Raw genomic sequence first — 20387 nt, 5'->3', positions numbered from 1 at the left:
TAGTAGTCAGGTTGTAATAGTGTTTACACAGTCTAAAAATATAAACACTGGATATTAATTTTTTAATAGTATTTTATACATAAGATCAAGAGGAGAGAAAGGAGATGATTAAATATGAGGCATCTAAGAACACTAAATATTCTTTAACTTCCATAGTAAGGATTGACAGTATTTAAAGCTGAAGAATAAAGAAAACAAGCATATTTAAGTATGGAGGTAAATAACAGCAGAACAAGCTAAACAAGTTGAAAGTAGTTGCCTTTTGAAGCAGAATTACAGACCAGAAAGAAGTGTGTTAAGGTAGTCCTGTCATAAAACTTATAGGATTGTTTGACTTTTAATGTTACATGCATTTTAACTTAAATTTTAAAACTTTTTAATTGAATTACATATTTATAGCACAGTACTGTGCCTGGGACAAATTAGGTACTCAATAAATGGTAGCTATTGTTACTACAAAGATTATTAACTCTGGAAATAGTCATTAAAATCATTGGTTACTCATTTCAAATGGAAAAAAAAAATCTAGGGAAGTTATTGATGTAGCTGGTCAAATTTATTTATTAACCAACAAATCTAGGGAAGTTATTGACGTAGCTGATCTCACAGTTATGTGTTAGTAGAGCTAGACCTGGAATCCAGATTTCTGAACTCCTGCTTCCTTCAGTCACTAATGGAAGTTCAGAGAGGATCAGTGGCTGAGAAGTACAGTTGTAAGCAGAGCTGTCCCTTCATCATCTGACCTAGATTCTGGCCTGGTAAATACTGATAGACCAATGGAGAGAAAGATAGACAAATAAATCTTAGGCCAGGAGACAACCTAGCTTTTCATAACATAGCTTTCAACAACTCTTGCCTTTTAGTATTTATGTATTTACTATGTATTCTCAAAAAGGTAAGATCCAGGGATTTAGTCAAAACCAAAAGGAAAGAAGTACAACAGAATTGTAGTTAAAATGGAATATTTACAGGATGTTAATAATTGTGAAACTAATTTTCCTGTACTTTTTTTTTTTTTCCTGTACTTTTAAGACCTTTTGGAACTTTAAAGGACTCTTTCTGCTGAATTTATTTGGGTCCCAGACAAATGCAGAGCTTATTGACTTCATCTAGCCCAATTCATTTATATCATGGACAAGAAAACTAAGTTATCAAGGGGAGATGGATTGCCCACATTTGATAGACATTTATAAACTGTCTGTTGGGGAATGGTGTTCCTCAACCTAGAGATACTATTCAAAATGTAATTAGGAAGTGAGAGTGTTAAGTAATTGAAGGATAAAGAAACACATTGACAAGTATAATTAATATATTGTAAACTGGGTATATGAGTTTTATACTACCTAGGTTAGGTAATAAACACTATTGTATGAAGATGATCATAGATCTTCTTTGAGAAAATTATTTTGAAACATTTCTTGTGATTTGAGTATAGTTCTGTATTTGGATTCTCCAGAGAAACAGAACAAATAAGGGGTGTGTGGGGGGTGATGTGGGTGTGTGTGGATGTATGGATGGAAAGATGGTAGGTAGATAGATTGATTAGTGATTGATGGACTGATTGATTGTAAGGAATTGGCTTCCATGGTTATGGAGGCTGAGAAGTCCCAAGTTCTGTAGTTGGTAAGTTGGAGACCCAAGAGAGGTGAAATGTAATTCTAGCCTGAGTCTAGCCTAAAAATAAGGAGAATTTTTAGTCCAAGTGAGATGGCTAGAAAAGCCAGTGTCCCATTTCAAGATAGACAGAAGGCATTCCCTTCCCTTTTATTTGGCCTTTATGTTATTTCTTAGGTTTTTATTTAAATTAAACTTTTATTTAAATTTTAGTTAACATACAGCATAATATTAGTTTCAGGTGTACAATATAGTGATTCAACACTTATGTACACCTCCCAGTGCTCATCACAACAAGTGCACTTCTTGATCCCCATCCCCTATTTCACCATCCTCCCCACCGACCTCCCCTCTGATAACCATCAGTTTGTTCTCTATAATGAAGAGTCTCTTTCCTGGTTTGTCTCTCTCTCTTTTTTTCCCCTGTGCTTGTTTGTTTTCTTTATTAAGTTCAGCATATGAGTGAAATCATGTGGTATTTATTTGTCTTTCTCTAATTGACTCATTTCATTTAGAGTAATACTGTAGCTCCATCCATGCCATTGCAAATGGCAAGATTTCATTCTTTTTTATGGCTGGCTGAGTAATATTCCATTGTAATACTATATCTTCTTTATCCATTCATCAGTTGATGGACACTTGGGCTTTTTTCATAATTTGGCTATTGTGGATAATTCTGCTATACACGTCAGAGTGCATGTTTCCCTTTGAATTTCACTTTGAATTTTTGTGCTATTTGGTTAAATACTTAGTAGTGCAATTGCTGGATCATAAGGTAGTTCTATTTTTAACTCTCTGAAAAACTTCCATACTGTTTTCCAGGGTTACCACACCAGTTTGCATCCCTACCAATAGGGTAGGACGTTCCCCTTTCTCCACATCCTGACCAACACTTGTTTCTTGTATTGATTTAGCCATTCTGACAGGTATGAGGTGATAATGTTCTATTCAATTCTTCAACTGATTGGTTGAGGTCCACCCACATTAGGAATGTCAGTCTACTTATTTTATCTATTCACATGTTCATTTCATCCAGAAATACCCTTACAGTCATAATACAGAATAATATTTGACCAAATGTCTGAGCACCATGTGGCCCAATCAGATTGGCACATAAAATTAATCATCACAAATTCACAAAAGTGTAAAAATAGAATAGAAATTATTGGAGTTTAAGTGTAAAATAATATAAGAAGAAAAAACAAGAAACATAATGAGAATGAAGACATAGTAAAGATCTGTGAATCGATCAGGCTTTATAGATCACATTGAAGTTAGATAATAGTGACTTCTCATAGATCCAGAACAAGAGTTATAGACATTATATTTGAGCAAGATCATTTTAGCACTTAAATCTAGATTGCATCACAATTTGGAGACCTTGAAATTTTGAAAGCAGTAAGCAAAAAGCCCCACAAATGTAGATGAGGGTAGTGATATACTGTAGAAGTAGAGAGCAAATTCAAGACTGTGAGCAGAGCAAAACGAAACAACAGAAACAACAGAGGCTAATGAAAAGGTAGTAGAGGGAGAAAAAGAAAAGGAGTTTATACGTTAGTGTCATTGACAGCAATGAGAAATTAAGAAGAGATTTATTTCCGGGATCAAAGATGAGGCATTTAAGATGACATGGAAAGTTTGAAGTACCTTTTTATGCTCAACTTCCAAATGAAGTGTCATAAAATATTTTAAAATACAAACATGAGGAGTGTTAATATGCAAAGGGAACTTTTGTCTTTTAAAAAGTTGTTACGAGTATGTTATCTTTAATATAATTTGAAGAACAAATAATATTTATCAGAAAAAAACATGCTATGCCTGAGTTGCTACTGTGATAAAATATTGTCTTGTAGCACAATATTTTACTAAGTTGCAAATAAATCTCTTCAGGTTACTGTTACCATACCTTTACCTGTATAGTTAAGAAAATGAAGTTTGTGTACTCATTCTACTAGTGATTGGTCTTTTTTTTGTGTGTGTGTGTGATTGGTCTTAAAGTATTCATCTGCTCCATTATTTCTTGCATATTTTATACCACAATTAAATATATACTACTTTTGTTATGATAAATTGTGAAGTGTGCACCATTATTTCATGTTATTCTAAATATTGCCAGAAATATTTAACTTGCAACAGCGAGTAATAAAGTATAACTTCCATTTAGTTTCAAAGATTAAGAAATTGAGGGGGTTTCTTAGAATAGGAGAATCAATTTTTTTTTTAACACTGAAGTTATTAGGAGTATTTTGTGATTCTGGTTTCCTGGCACTAGAATTGTTTTCACATTAAAGGCACCAGTCCTGAGCTCAGCACTCTGTGGAACTGGACTGGCAAACTGCTAACATGTTTTTTAAGCATTTTAAGCTTTATATTGTTAAAGAGGTGTTTCTTTATTCTTTCTAGTAGGCATGGACAAAAATTTCTAGAAGGAAGCCAATGCTCAAGACACACTTTTAGAATGTGATCACTGTCATCGGCTGATAAGACTCCTCTCCCCATATGGAAGAGGTCAGAGTTTGGGAGAGGTCAGCTTTGGAGCTTGAGGCGCACATCAAAGCAGATAGGTTCAGTGAAGTAACACAGTAATAATGTTCAGTCTGAGGAATTATTTCTTGAAAGCCTTTCTAGCAGTGCCGGTGCTAGTAAGGGCACAAAGTTAGGTGAAGGAGATTAGTGCACCAGATAGATGAAAACTAGTTAAGTTTTCTTGCTAATTATGACAACCCACCATGACATAAATTCCAGATCCCTACAGTAGTCATATACTGATTTTCAAAGGTGTTTTAGAATGTCTACCTCTTCTATGTCTTTATTTTCCATTTTCTAATTTTTCCTAGTTAATATGTTTGTTAAACTGACATTTTGGAGAGGATTATAGATACAGAACTTTTCAGGGATATATACTTCTCCTGATCCTTTCTTAAGGTAGATGAAATTACTTCTGTCTGTATAGTACTTTACAGTTGTCAGATTCTCACCATCCTTCGTGAAAGAAAATACAAGGTACTTGACAGGGCTGCCTCCTGGTTCCCTGTATGTTCTCTCTAAGTGTCCACCCTTTTAAATGGATACTGAGCCCACATTCTTCTCCACACTGATTGTGTGTATTTTACACTGTGATAGAAATATTTTTATTTGGAAAAAAATATGTGTACACATATTTCCCTGATCGTCTTCCAGTTTTTAGAAAAATATGTTCAAATTTTTCCTGCCGAAAACTTGTAGTTTCTGAGTAGATACATCATCTTTTTAAAACCTTTCCCCCAAGATTTCTTTTTAAATGGTTCACAGTTAAATTTAAATTTCTATATTTAGGTAGAATTATGTTTATATACCAACCACCAGTATCCAGGAAATTCAGTGGTAAGGCTGACACATAGGGAGTTTATAGTCTATTTTGTAGTCTGTGTATTTAGACAAGGTTTGAAGCTTACTTAGCAAAATCGCTTAAACATTTGAGCAGAATTTCTTCAGTACAAATGCACTATTTGATTCCTTATAATTGTTAAGATAACAGTGTGTCACTTTTTAAAGATTAGTTCTTAGGAATATATTAGATTTATTCCTTTCAAAGAAGAATGCACTTAAGAATAGCCTTTATGTGTAAATATTTTTATAATATTGGATAGAGATGGTGTGGTACAATCACCATGGTTTGATCAAATTTGGAAGAAGTTACAGGCACATATTTGTAGTGTTTTCTCCAGCATCTTTTATTTTTTTCATCTGGACATATTTTATGTTCCTTCCAACTAATCAAAATAAGAAACCGATTTTGCCAGTGCCAAAAAAGAGAACTATCATTTTTCACATTCTTTCATTTTCCAGGTCATTTTCAAGTAAGATTGTGTTTCTGGGACTTCTGAATTCCAGAAAACTCTCAACTTTGTAGATATAAGGGCCCAGATGAACATTTCAGGGGGAATCTAACTTTTCATGCAGTATGTTTTGTGTTGTGCATTCCAGATACAGTTAACTTTTTGTGCGCATGTGATTAGTGTGGAAAGAAATTAATGCAGTCCAGTATTATGATTTATGGACTGAATCCTTTGCCCACTGAAGACTTGCCAAAACTAGAACTATTTTCTTTCCTTTGGATATTAGAAACAGCTACTGTTTTTGTTGATCTTTTAAAGTTCTGAATGGGCCTATTTCAAATCATACCAGCATGGGAGCTCAGATTAATAATATACTTATTCAAGTAGTGATACTGAGTGAAACCATTGCTCACATGGATATGAGGATAAAATTTCATAAAATTATTTTCAGGTGTATTAATGCATTTCTGGAAGCTGCACATGATTTTTCTTTTGCATGAAAGAAATCAAGGATTTCTGTTTATTGTATCAGTTACAGGTGGCCTTATAAGTTAATTTAATTGCATTTTTTTACTTTAAAACATAAGACATTTCACTTTTAAAAACAGTAATATGATTGCCAGATTATTCCCAAAGGTTTTTAACTCTTAGTATATTTATCTCTCTTGAGACATAATGACTGTAGTATATTTAATTTAGATTATTGAGGAGAAAAAAAAAAAACCTAAATTCTCTTTGTTATTAGTTACAGCAAGCTGCTGAAGTTTCTCAACTTCGGGGAGCAAGAGTAATCTCTGCTGAAGATCTTCTGTTTTTGATGCGCAAAGATAAGGTAGTATAAAACAATTTCATTGTATTAACATGCCATGTTTGGTGCTTACTCTTTTTTTTTTAATTTTTTTTTATTTTTATTTTTTATTTTTATTTTTTTTTAATTACTCTTACATAAGGAACTGTATCCTTGTTATATAGCTTTCAAATTGGAATATGACTCTTAAACTGATATTTTAGTCTTCATAGTTTGCACAAAATGGTTTACTCCAAGATGATTGATACCTGTTTTACATGGGCCAGGGTGCTTACGAAGAGCTGTACTGACAACAAATTCTCACTTATCCTTCCATATCCATTTCAGCGTTTTCATTGCTACTTAATGTTTACTACATATCAATTGTGTGCTTTGTTCTGATAAGTGGAATAGAACTGAGCGGCATATATATTTTTCTTCTAATTTTCCACAGGATTACAGGCTGTCCCCATGTTTATTTCAAGGTTTATTCTGTGACACCAATTTATAGGAAAAAGAATCAATCTAGATGACTATCTCAGTGGCAGAAACATAATGTCTAGAGTTTATATGGTCAGAGGTCCACCTTTCTTACTCTTTGAACTCTAGTAATTAACATATTTAAGCTGGTATTTACCTGTCTAATATTGTCCTAACTATCTTCCAGGCATAGCTAGTTGAGAACATTTTACAGTATTCTACATGTAGTTAACAACAGTGTCATCTAAAAGTTACAAGCACAAAAACTAGCTGAGTAATGCACATGTTATGGTAGCTGCTATCCCAAGTGAGCAAGCAGTGCTTGATTTCTGATGGTCCATCTTTCATTTCTTCCTTGTTTTCCCCTGGCCTTTTCATTACACATACTCATTCCTCTTCCACCATTTTTTGTATGCTTGTGGCGGTTTTTTATCAGAAGACATCCAATCGACCTTTTGCATAACCTTGTTAACATCATTTCCAATATCCAGTTACTTTATATCTGTGAAACATTTTAGTTCTTATTGACTGAAGGTAGACTAAGCTTAGATCAAGTATTTTGTCTTCCTCCTACAGTGAGATTCAGAGACCTACACACCACACTATTAAATAGTAGCCAGTCTACTATTAAATTTTATAAATTCTTACTTCATTAACTTTTCGATCATATGAGGAATGTAAAGAAGAGAAAAGAAATGTCTTTACTATCAATAAGCTATAATCTAGCTTAAAAAGTTGAAGAAGCAGAGTGTAAAGTTGGTGTGATTAGATGAGACTGAAAGATTTGTTCAAGTTGAGGTTTTTGCCTAGGATAAGACCCATGCAGTTGTATGTGGAATGGACCAAATGCAAAGGAACTGGCCAAGATGGCTGATTCAGTAATCAAGGCAAAATGTGGTGAATATGATGGCCCTGGAAGTGGATAGGAAGGCAGAATTCAGAGACATAGTAGAGAATGCAAACATGCAAGATTTGGCAACTTCATTATACTTGGAGGACCAAAGAGTAATAGACACTGTGCAGCAGTGGTGCTGTGAGGAAGGAGCTTGCTTTGGGCAGAAATGAGGATTTGGAGCCAAGGTCCTTTATGAAGGCAGTGGAGTTAGTATTATTACTTTATAGAATATGTCCAATCAACTTTCTTTTTCATGACAGAGTTAAAGAGGCTAACACATAGAACAGTCCACACTGACACGTTTTCCTGCCTTTTGGGAAAGTCAAGATTTAAAATCGTAGTGAAACTATAGGAGTCTATATTGACTGACAATGCCCCGCTCTTGTCCAAAAGGACTCTTAACCAGAATCCTTTCATCAGCTGAGAACATAGCTGTAATATGGTAGCTGCCACAGTTCTCGTTTCTCTTCAAAATAATAATTATACTTATATGCTGACATGTTCCAAACAAAATTAAAGTTGTTTACATAGGTGTAATATAAGACTAAATAAAATCTAAAGTATTGAATGAAATCAGGGCAAAGAGCAAAGAAGAGGAGCAGAAGAACTATATACAGGTGCATGTTCTTTCTCTTCATAATTTCAGTTTATATTCAAGCAGTATTTATTGACTGTCTACTATATTGCACTAGGCACCTTCACTCATTCTTTCATTTATCCCTCCCAGTGGTTCTGTATGGTAGGTACATTTAAAATGATATATGATATTTAAAATCATAAAGAAACTGAAGTCTAAAGCTTATGTTCTACTTCTGGCCCTACTAAGCTCTAGTTGTAAGACTGTTTTTAGCCTGTTGCCCTGTATTTGAAAAGGAGATGATTTCTGTATTTCAGGGTTGATGAAATAAGATGCATGTAAAAGAGCTTTGTAAAATATACTATATTTCAGCCATAATTAGGAATCTTAAACCTAAAGGTCAGGAACCAGTTATAATACACCCTAAGTGTAAGCACACAACAAATTACAAAGTATTATCAGTTACTGTTAAAGTTAAGCAGTATTATGGTCTTCCTTTTTAAAAAAAATTTTATTTGTTCATCAGAGACACAGAGACACAGGTAGAGGAAGAAGCAGGCTCCATGCAGGGAGCCCAATGTGGGACTCAATCCCGGGTCTCCAGGATCACGCCCTGGGTTGAAGGTGGTGCTAAACCGCTGGGCCACCTGGGCGTCCCAGGTCTTCTAATAAACCTACAGAAAACCAGCAAGACCCAACTATCATTCATCAGCTTTGAGTCCCATGAAAACATATTTCTCAGATTATACAATGTTTTCCAGAAATATAAAACATAAACCAACTCTTCTAAATAAAAAAGATTTCCAGAGAATAAAAAATAATGAAAAGGAAACTTGCTTGGCTTTTTAAAGCAGTTGGTACCAAATCCTTGTCTAGATGTTTATAAATCACTTTAAAAATAAAATTTGGTCTTGAATGTGTACAAAATTCCATCAAGTTGGGAGAGTTCTCTTAGTATGGAGAGTGTGATGTTTATCACAATCTTCAGGAAGAATTTAAAACTTTTTATAAGACAAAAGAAAGCAATTACTGTAATTCTGGAGCATTTGGATACTTACAAATGAAAAATGCTTTTAAAAATGCTTGTATTTTAGCTTTCATGTTTAATATGATGACATCTCTTATTCCACAGTATTATGCTAAGAATTGCTGTATTTTTCCGAGCAATCCCAGAATACAAGTTTATTTATTATCATATTCTATAATCAGTAAAGTGAATGTAGGTATAAGATTTCTTATTTTATATTTTAATAGAAAAAACTTAGAAGACTACTAAAGTACATGTTTTTCCGAGACTACAAATCCAAGATCGTCAAGGGCATAGATGAAGATGACCTTCTGGAAGGTAATCTAAACAAAACACTAAAGTTAGAGCAATGTGACATGTGTGCACTGGGTGACACTCTGATACAATGTCAGTGTGGACATTCCCATCACGGTAGAATGTATGTTTCTGTGAAATAATGTAGCTTAGAAATTACCCAAATATCTATTTAGTTGGCAGTTAAATCTTGTGATTTTCTATTACATGGCTTCATAGTAATCTGTTATGTCAGTTCTTCTAATCATATGGCTTGTTTTATATCATAATGTCATGAAACTGAGAAAATCATGTTGATTCAAAGCATAATTGATCTTAGCAAGCATAATTTTTCTGTCGTAGGTGTAGGAAGCCAGAACTGTTATTATATATCTCTGAAATTGACATATGGGTTTTTCTTAATTTATTATAGAAAGTATATGATATGCAGTATGATGTAAAGTCACCTCATTTTGGAATGTTATTATTGTGCTGTTTGACATCTTACCAACAGCCTAACACAGAATAGAAAATTTTCCTTATCTGATTTTCCAGCTCAATTCCCATTTCAGAATATTTAGAAAAAAATAATGTTGCAGTATTAAGCAGTGCTAATCCAAAAACAGAAATGTACTAAACAATACTGAGTCCAAATAAATATATATGTTTTAGAATAATTCATATTTTTCATTGAATATAGTCACTGCATAGAGGTTATCCATTGCTAATAAATACATTGATAAATAAACTCTACTGGATTAAGAACTTCAGAGAACTGTTCAAAACTAACTGAAGAGTTAACAAATTTTGGAAGTAAATTTTGATTTACCTTCGACAAGTCACCAAGTGTAATAACCATGCAAGAAAGAAGGAAGGAGAGAAGAAAGGAAAGAAAAGAAAGGAAAAAAAATTCGTCCAATGTTTAGTCAGTGTTACCTATTTAATATTCCTGCAATTCTCATAGGATAGAATTTCTAAAGAACAGTTCTCCAGATGAATTTAAACACTTCATTTTTGGAGAGCATAAAGAATACAGACTTGAATTTCAGTCAGTCTCGGTTCTCTGCTTTCTCTTTATGTGATCTTGAGGATCAGTTTTCTCATAAGTCAAAAATTATACCACTTACCATGGTGGAGTTCTCATGAGAATTTAACATAATGTATGAAAATCACCTGATACATCCCTGGCATTGAATAAACAATAGCTTTTAATACCAAATTTTTAACACCAAGAAGCTCAGAGCGGTGAGACTAATATTCAATTGTACTAACACCACATATCAGTCTGATGTCCTCTCCTCATTTATTTCCAATCTCATCTATATTTTCATTTAAATTTTCTAGTTTTCTGTGCATATGAAGTTTTAAAATAGTTGATATATAACCTATAAGATAAAATACTCCAGTAAAATATATCTAAGGCTAAGGTGGGACTTTGAGAATGGCCATAGAAGGATAACCTCTTACCCCAGTGAACCACATTTAACTGGTAAAAATCTTAAAAAGTAATGGTTTAAAATCTCCTGAAATTGTCCTAAGGGTATAGAGCAAATGGAGAAGTACATATTTAAGAAAATTCAAGTATTGAGGAGACCAGTTGCATGCTCACAGCTGTGCCCTCTGAAGAACAACTTCTGAAGCCACATATTGTGAGGGAAAAAGATTTTATTGAACCAGTCTAGCCAAATCGCTAAACAAATAAACAACCAAATAAGCAATCAATGACAACAAGCCATAGAAAGAAGAGGGAATTATTATTTATAATTGCTACAAGATAAAATGTCCATTTTCCACAACATTAACCACTGAATACCAGAGAAGCAAAAAAAAAAAAAAAAAAAAAAAAACATAAATAAGAATGTGTAATCCATAAAAAAGGGAACAAAGGGAACAAAAAGCAGACAACACAGACTGCCTTTGAGGGGGCCCAGACATTAGACTTAGCACACAAAAACTTCAAAGTAGCTACTATAAATGTGTTTAAAGAAAAAAGAAAAAAAAAATTTTTTTTAAGGATCAAAAGGAAGGTAAGCTTACAGTGTCTCACAAAAAAAAAAATCAATTAAAAGAAATTAAGGAATAAACTTGTCATGATGAGCACTGGATATTGTGTGGAAATGTTGAATCACTATACCATATACCTAAAACTGATATTATATCCAGTCAAACTATCTTCTAAAAGTAAAGGCAAAATAAAATATATTCCCAGATAAACAAAAACTGGAGTGAATTTCTTGGTAGCAAATCCATGTAAAAAATATGAAAGTAAGTTCTTCAGGCTCAAGCAAGTGGCACCAGACAATAATTGATTCCATACACACACACACACACACACACACACACACACACAAAGTACTTGTAAAGGTAAATGCAGGTAAAATATAAGAGATGATATAATTGCATATTTTTCCTTTCTTGCCTTAACTGATTCTAAAAAACAATGTATAAAACAATATATAATTGTAAATGTTGAGTCTATAACATGTAGATATGTAATATATTTGACAGTAACAACATAAGTGAGGTGGGTAGTAACAAAGCCGTATTGGAGGAGGGAGTGACACAAGATGGCTGCTCATATTAAAGAAAGAAATGAAAAGAAGTAGAAATGGTAAATACAATGATTAATATAACCAATTCTATAAATATCTACTTTTTATCCTGTGAAAACACAAACTACTTAAACTGAATCTAGAAGAAATAGAAAGCCTGAGTAGACCTATGGCAAGTAAATTCCTTGAATTAGTAATTTGAAGACTTCCCCAAGGAAAAGCTCAGGCCTAAATGACTTCATGATAAATTCTACCAAATGTTTAAAGAACCATTAACACCAATCCTTTCCCAGCTCATTCTACAAGACTGGTATTATTATCATGTGAAAACCAGAATAAGTCGTGAGGGAGGGGCATCTATGAATGAGATTAGTGCCCTTCCAAGAAGAGACACAGGAGAGCTTGCTTTTGCTCTCTGCCATGTGAAGATAGGAGAGGATAGCCTGCCAGTACCTCATCTTGGACTTTACAGCCTCTAGAATTGTGAGGAATATTTGTTTTTCAGCGATCCAGACTGTGATATATTTATATGTTTATTATAGTCTATAAACTGACCAAGATAGCCATGTAGGGAAAACCCACAGTAAACATTCCTACTTAATGGTGAAAGATTGGATGCTTTCACCCTAAGTATTTGGGTTTTCTTTATTTGGTATCTGCACATGTATTTTATAACTTAAAAAAATAATACAGTTTTTTTCTCCCTAATTCACACTGATATTTATGTATTAAGCTATTAATTACCTATTGCAATATCACACTCCTTCCTGACCTTTTGCAATAACTTTTTTAAAGTTATATTTTGCTTTTAAATAAGTATGATGGTTTTTACCTCTTAAGAGAAAAAGAGTAAGATCTTGTCCCTTTACACTTGAAATGTATTGCCACAGCAAAATATGTCATATTCTCTCCTTTTAATTTCAGATCTCAATCTTGATGTTGTTTATGTATATCTTTGTTTTTATTTATTTTCTTAATTAGGCTTGCTATAGCAGGAATCTTTCTCTAAATGTGAGAGAATTCCTTTCTCTTTTTTTTTTTTTTTTCTTGGTAAGGAATTTTTTTAAAAAGATTTTATTTATTCATGAGAGACACAGAGAGGCAGAGACATAGGCAGAGGGAGAAGCAGGCTCCATGCAGGGAACCCAATGTGGGACTTGATCCTAGCACTGCAGAATCACGCCCTGAGCGAAAAGCAGGTGCTCCACCGCTGAGTCATCCAGGCGTCTTGTTAAGGAATTTTAATCTTTCCCTTCATACTTACTATGTTAAGTGACAATTTAGTTTTTTGATACAAATAAATGATTTAATTCTGCATGGCTTATGCTTTTGTTTTGGATGCAAAGATTCTCCCTTTAAAGATTATTTTGATAGAACTCTCAATTCTGAATTTCACATGCAGTATTCAATACATGTAATGATTGGTATTGAGTGTTAAGCATTTTTTTTCCTTTCCTTATGTTCATGAAGACAAATTGAGTGGCAGCAGTAATGCAAACAAAAGACAGAAAATCGCCCAAGATTTTCTCAACTCTATTGACCAAACAGGAGAACTCCTGGCAATGTTTGAAGATGATGAGATTGATGAAGTTAAACAAGAAAGAATGGAGGTACAGTATACTCTTCCCTCTTACAGTAATATAGCCATTGCACCGCTTATGCCATTTGGTTCTGTTCTTAGGCTCTTTCATTGTTGTCTGAATTGCCCAGAACAGTGGTTGTATGTTCAAAGGCAGCATGGTATGGTGGAGTAGCCCAAAAGAAGATGTCCAACTCTGCCTTCACACATAAATAACTTTGGGAGACAACTTCAGTTGTCTGAGATTTCCATAAGCTTCCTGCTCGTTCTAACTTTTACTGATATTATTTTATTCCAAACTTATTTTTTTGTTCCAGATCACCCCTGTTATCTTTGTGGACAGAGGTCATTTTTCCCGCTTTTGCCTTGACACATAGCATGAAGAGCTATCTTTCAGGCTATGAATGGATTTAGTAGCTGAGGTGGTATCCAGGGCAATTACATGCTTCATAACCCTGTAACACAAAGGTAGTAACATGTGTTTGGATTTCCTGTATATGTTTTCACGACAAATATGAAAATTGTGTGCCTTCTATTTGCCTAAGCTATCTATTCATAAAATTATTGTTTCCCTAGATATATATTCAAAAATAAAAATAATGACTGATTTTATTGGAGTGCCTTCCAAAATACAGAGCATTATTCTTATCACTCTTATTATTATTATACTTTTATATGTAAAAAAAATCTCAATTTTTCCCATTCTCTTTAAATTGGGCAAGAGAGGTAATTCCAGAACTCCAAAAGATCATGCTAAGTGCCTGCTTTATCATAATCTCTATGCATGCTAAAAATATAATTATTTCATGTTAAATTCTGGAAGAAGTCCAATAGACATACATTCTTTATAGACATACATTCTTTATAAACTTTAACAACCTTCTTTAAAGAATTAGTATACTTAGATCATAAACTGTGATCTAAAGGCAATGTTCTTTTTTAGGTATCAATTACCTTAGAAATGTGTGGTTATCTTGGTTTGGGGCAACTGCAAATGGTTTTATTTCAACTTCGCCGTGGGCCAAAATCATGCTAAGTTGTCCAAAGCAGATGATAAACATATACTTCTGATGTCATTATGGACTAAACAGGATATGATTATTTAGTGGCATGGTTTCATTTATGATGCATTATACAGAGAGCAAATATTGTTTATGCTTTTTTAAAAAACCATTTTTATATACACTAATGGGCATTAAGAAAGATTCATTAAGGAAGGACTCTACGTGAAACATTAATAAAATAGAAGAAGTGGCTTTTCAATTTTGATGGGAAAATCTCTGTCAACCAAGCCCACTGCCTGGAAGGGCATTCCACAATCAAGGAGCAGAGAAGAAATGGAGCATGCTGTAACACTAAGCTCATAATAGTAGGCTACTGTAGGCTTAGAAAAATGATGAGTCAATAAGGTACAAGTTAAAATCAATAAAATATCTGGAAAGGCAGGAGAGGAAAAGCTTGGGAACAGTTATATACCTCTTCCCTGTAGTAATATATTACATAGTGGTAATTAGGCTTAATAAAATATCAACAGTTGGTAAAAGTGGTAACAATGCAAGTCAGCTACATTTATAATAAAAATCAGATTGACAGTTCTTTAAGCTTCCTATCATAACTAAAATCTTCTCTAACCAAGCTAACAAAGAGCAGTTTTGAGATTGTACTCACCCAAATAACAGAGTTTAACTGAATAAAAAATGCTGAAGTTATGGACATAACTGTAGACAGTAGAAAGTAGAACCGTTAAGAGCATCAGCCTTGCCTGCTTCTAATTTGACAGGTTATAGTTTCAAGCGTAAACCACAACTGCAGCAGTCCATATGAAACCACTTTGGACTCACAGACTGCAATCTCTGCTTTTAAAGCGCAGTGGAATAATCAGTCCTGGCATCACTCTGTGATTTCATTTTTCTCTAAGCATCACTTACTGTTGCAGAAATTTCGTTTGCTACCTTCTTCCCAAGAATGTATGAAAATGGTATAGACCTACCAACAAAGCTTATTATTGTTTTGCTTTCTTTTTCTTCTCATTTAAATGTAATTTAGAAGAGAAAAAAATTTATGGACCTAAAAATTCACTTGAGATCCTAGCTTTTTCTTAAAGCATTGAGCCAACACACAAAAAAAAATGAGTTCTTTCCTCTTGTTTTAGGTGATTTCTATGTGTGCCTGGCTTTGTGTTTTGCTCATAATTTACTTTATCAGTATTAAATATTATATGACTCGAGATAGAAAAAGTCTGGATTTTTACTTCCATTTCTACTTGCTTGTCCTTCATCATGGCAGTGAACTAACTCTTACCCTTATTTTAGTTTCCCTCCAGCACCAAATTTTTAACACTTGGGTATATGTATAGTAGAGATGATCCACTGTCTCTGAAGATCCTTCCAAATTATCAAATAAAGATTAAATAATGTTCAGAATTGCTTTTAAGGGGCTAGGAAGGAGAAGGGAATTTGGTAAGCATAATAATGCATATAAATGATCACAACTCCTCTCAACTCCTCCACTTAACCTCCACCCCAGAATGACACAGGTGTGTTTTACTGTTGATCTGTTTCTTACTTTCTAAATTTTTGAGTGTTAATTAAATGTGGCTGTGTCAACCAAAGGCCAAGAGAGTGGTCACAAAAAGCTGCAGATAGCTTTGGGGCTTTGGACTTTTTATTTTTAAATATTTTATTCATTTGTTTGAGCAAGAGAGAGAGAATGTGTGCACAAGAGAAGGAGGGGCAGAGAGAGAAACAGACTCCCTGCTGAGTGCAGAGCCTAACTCTAGGGGCTCGATCCCAGGACCCTGAAATCATGGCCCAAGCCGAAGTCAGACACTTACCCTACTGAGCCAGACAGGTACCCCAACTTTGGGTTTTCTTAACATAGTAACTGTAGGCACTCACAGAAGAGCCTTGCCTAACACCCAGCTGCTCTACTGTAAAGGAACCTGAGAAGCTCAACTTTATCATCAATTGAGTAAAATATCTGGTCTAATAAACTACTAGGTTTGTGAAGGGTATGTAAACAGAATGCTTAAAAAGTTGGGTGATCTCTACCTTCTGACTAATCCTCAAGTCAATAAAAGTAAACATTTATAAAAGAGTTCATTACCATTCTGTATGAACTATCTCAGAGTAAAGAAAATAAGGAAAACTCAGTAAATTTTATATTTAATATCATAATATAATCTCATTTATGAATATGGATGCAGGAATCTTAAAATATTAGCAATTTTAAATTGGCAGTAATATAATAAGAAATGTGCTATGACCCACTAAGATTTTTTTCATGAAATCAAGTATGCTTAATATTAGAAAATATGTTAGTGTTATATACCCAATAACTAGGTCAGAGGAGAATACTCGTATGATCCAGAGGTAATACAAGACATTGGACAAAATTCACTTTCTATTTTCTTTAGAGAACAGAAACCTCCATATCAATGTAACCTTATACTTGTGTCAGAATAAATTCAGGTGGATTAAAGCACTATGTATAAAAAGTAAAGCCATTAAAAAAATAGAAATAAACACAGATAAATATTAATTTGGGGATGTGGAAGGACTTTCCAGGCCTCTGTTTTCCAAACAAGCTTTAAAAGAACTATTCCTCAAGATGTTAACAGGTCCACTGGTGGGGGTGTGGGAGGGTCTATTTTCAAATAAATTTGTGAAACCCTAAATTAAGAATTTGAAGAAATTTCTTCTAGGATGTTTCGTTTCAGAGGCTTTTATATGCAAGTATATATTATGAATTTTTCAATAGTGGAAATAAAATCTATTAAAGTCTTCTGAAAAGAAAGCCCATTTTGGAGATAAAAAGAACCACTAAGGAAATGGCAGTTAAATTTGATATAAAAATTATATAACTTGGGGATGCCTCGGTCGCTCAGAGGTTGAGCATCTGCCTTTGGCTCAAGGTGTAATCCTGGGATCCGGAATTGAGTCCCACATCGGGCTCCTTGTGGGGAGCCTGCTTCTCCCTCTTCCTATGTCTCTACATGCCTCTCTGTATCTCTCATAAATAAATAAATAAAATCTTTTAAAAATTATATAACTTGTATATGTCAGAAAAAGAAAGACAAAATTGAAAAACTAATGTAAAAATGTGATAATATATTATTATATATTTATATAGCTCTTTTAGCCAATAAGAAAACATTCCAGTAGAAAAATTGTCAAAGCATAATAATGGATAAATCACAGAAAGAGAAATAAAAATGACTGATCTGCTTGCTTGTAATGAACCAATGCCATTTTTGTTTATAAAACAGTCAAGTGTAAGTTGAAATTGGGTACACATTAACTGTTGGTGGAAATGAAATTTGATAGAAATCAGAAAGTACTTAAAAATGTCAACTAGAAGCCTTCATATACTTCAACCCAGTAAACCCACATTTGGTCATTTCTCTTCAGAAATTTTGATCATATGCATATTACACTCAAGGCTGTTCACCTACTTTTTATAATGGTGGAAATGGGACAAGAGAGAACATTATTACCCAATGATAAAGGAATGTGTCACACATTAGAAATTAAGACTGTAAGGATATATACCCACATGCTAACTAACAGTGGGTATCATCAAGTAAATTGAATATGTAAATTTATGCTGTTTTGATATTACATATTTATCATTTATGTTATGTTTCTTTTAATCTCCAATTGATTTCCCTTATTCTATAGTTTACCTTTTAATTTTTCCCTCATCAGAAGTGTTTAGTTTATGCATGGTGCTACAAGGTTATGCTCTAGCTTCATATTCTACAATTGAGGAATAGGAGAATATAACCGTACAATGTCATACAGACTATATTCAGAGCTATAACACTGATCTAAGAAGTTTAAAATAGTTAACATTTTCACATGACTGCAGTGAACAAAAAATCCAAATGAATTAAACAAGAAATAGTTAAGGTAAACAACTAGAGGTAGGTTTGCCTTCAAGCAAGGATTGATATTGAGGGTCACAATATGTCACTGGATTTATACATTTCCCTATAATTCTCTTTCCTGTCCTTTTCCATTTTTGTTGGCCTAGTCTTTGGGCTGACTGATCTCACAGGGACACTAATGCTCTAGGTCATGATAGAATGCCTTTGTCCAAGATTGACTCTGAAAATGATTAAGTCATGAGATCTTCTGAAACCCCTACCACTCCCAGCAGCTAGTAGGATGACATGTTCTAATTGGCTTAGCCTAAGTCATATGTTCCCTAAAGCTGAAAGTGCATTCAGCCCCTCACAAAGGTATGCATCCCTGGAGCTTTAGGAAAAAGAAATGAATGCTGGAGAGGCAGCCTCAAAGGTCTGTGAGTGTAGAATATCATACATTATGACAGCAAGTATGGATAGAGTGATGCATTACAACTTTGAGTCTGCTCAGATGTCTAGGCAGTTTTCCCTAAGAGACAGCATGTAGAATGAGTAGAAATCATTTTTTTTTAATTCAAGCAAATCATCCATCCTTCCTTCCGCTCTTAAACTCATTTGGTATTTATTCATTGAGACTCTTTTGTAAGTCACTCTACTGCCCTCTGAGGTTATTACTATAAAAACAGACAAAATATGGCTTTTGCCTTCATAGCCCTGTTGTGATAACTGGCAAATCAAGAGATGACTGCATGCCCTGTTAAGGGGAATACAGGTTCAATAAATGGTTTGTTATTATCATTTCTATTTGGTCTTGAATTTTGAAACTTTTTGGTGGATTATCGGTTGTGTGATGGAGCCCTGTATTTTCTTTTCACTTGCTATTTTATTTGAAATTGAGTTAATTCTGAGGTAAAGCACATTACTTTTTAAGAAATTGTTATGGCTAGCTTCAGGCAGGGCCATAGAATTAGCACCAGTGTGGTTTGCTGAAGAGGGCATGAAATAGAACAGAGCTAGGGTACATTTTAAAACCCGAAACTGGAGTATGTCAGGGTTGGACTCTGACAGATATTCATCAAGAGAATACATTAGTATGTCTGCTTATTATTTTGAAGGTAATTTTTGGTTATATAATTGAAAAATACTTTATGAAATCATTCTTTAGGGGATATTAATAGAAATACCTCCCCCAAAAAACCTTTGATAATTCCAGATACACAGAGTAGAATTAATGTAATTTAGTATATGTTGTTCTGGCCTAGAAACTGAAAAAGAGGGAGTATTGCATGACTTTAGGAGAACCCAAAAATAGGTATAAAGTGTCGCTCTGAAACTGATTTCCATTCCTGACTTTTTGGAATCTATGAAATTGTTTTGTAGCCATAGCTGGAGCTCTCTTCTGATTATGTAATGGTAAATATCTATATATTCATTGCCATAAAAGCTTGTCTAAACTTGAGGAAGGTGTCTTCTGGGAAAGAGATTTTTCATTAATGACACAAAAAGTTAGAGATCTTATAAAAATAGAACATTCCCTAAATTACCCAAGTCCTTATCATTCTGTGACTTAATACAGTAACATATTTGAGGATTCTTAAGGGATTCTTTTAGACTTTCCTTAACCATATGTACTATAGGCTCTGAGGGTAGAGTCAGACTTTTGCTTTGATTAGAGCACTCCATATATTAGGTGTGAAACTAGAAGTAGTTGGGTTTTGTTGTGTGTTTTTTTTAATTGTTCTCTGTTATTGCAAGATGTTTAATCTCTTGGGTTATGCTTTGTTATAAAAAAAATTTAGAGCAAGATTGGCCAAATGACTACCATCTTTATGATAAAAATTTTAGTATCATTCCCATTTTCTCAGACCTATTTAGAATTTTTTTGCTATTAGTCTTTGGGTGAAATTTAAAAGATTTC

The 20387-nt window shown here is 33.7% G+C and overlaps 1 protein-coding gene across 11 annotated transcripts in view; it reads left to right on the top strand.

Moving 5' to 3' along the window:
- The window catches only part of SUPT3H (SPT3 homolog, SAGA and STAGA complex component), a 530131-nt gene that overhangs the window by 376233 nt on the left and 133511 nt on the right, over positions 1 to 20387 (top strand). For all 11 annotated transcript variants that reach the window (XR_005367772.1, XR_005367773.1, XR_005367774.1 and 8 more), the window contains 3 exons: positions 6178 to 6264; positions 9426 to 9516; positions 13494 to 13633. Coding sequence is in view for 8 of the 11 variants with exons in the window: in XM_038554227.1 (XP_038410155.1) it covers positions 6178 to 6264; positions 9426 to 9516; positions 13494 to 13633 (318 nt within the window). In the remaining 3 variants the exon portion in view is untranslated. The remainder of the gene's footprint in view (positions 1 to 6177; positions 6265 to 9425; positions 9517 to 13493; positions 13634 to 20387) is intronic.

This window comes from Canis lupus, chromosome 12 (genome assembly GCF_011100685.1).
Source record: "Canis lupus familiaris isolate Mischka breed German Shepherd chromosome 12, alternate assembly UU_Cfam_GSD_1.0, whole genome shotgun sequence".
Taxonomy (NCBI): Eukaryota; Metazoa; Chordata; class Mammalia; order Carnivora; family Canidae; genus Canis; species Canis lupus.
Note: the sequence above shows the minus strand (reverse complement) of the source record. Positions and strands in the feature narration are given on the sequence as shown.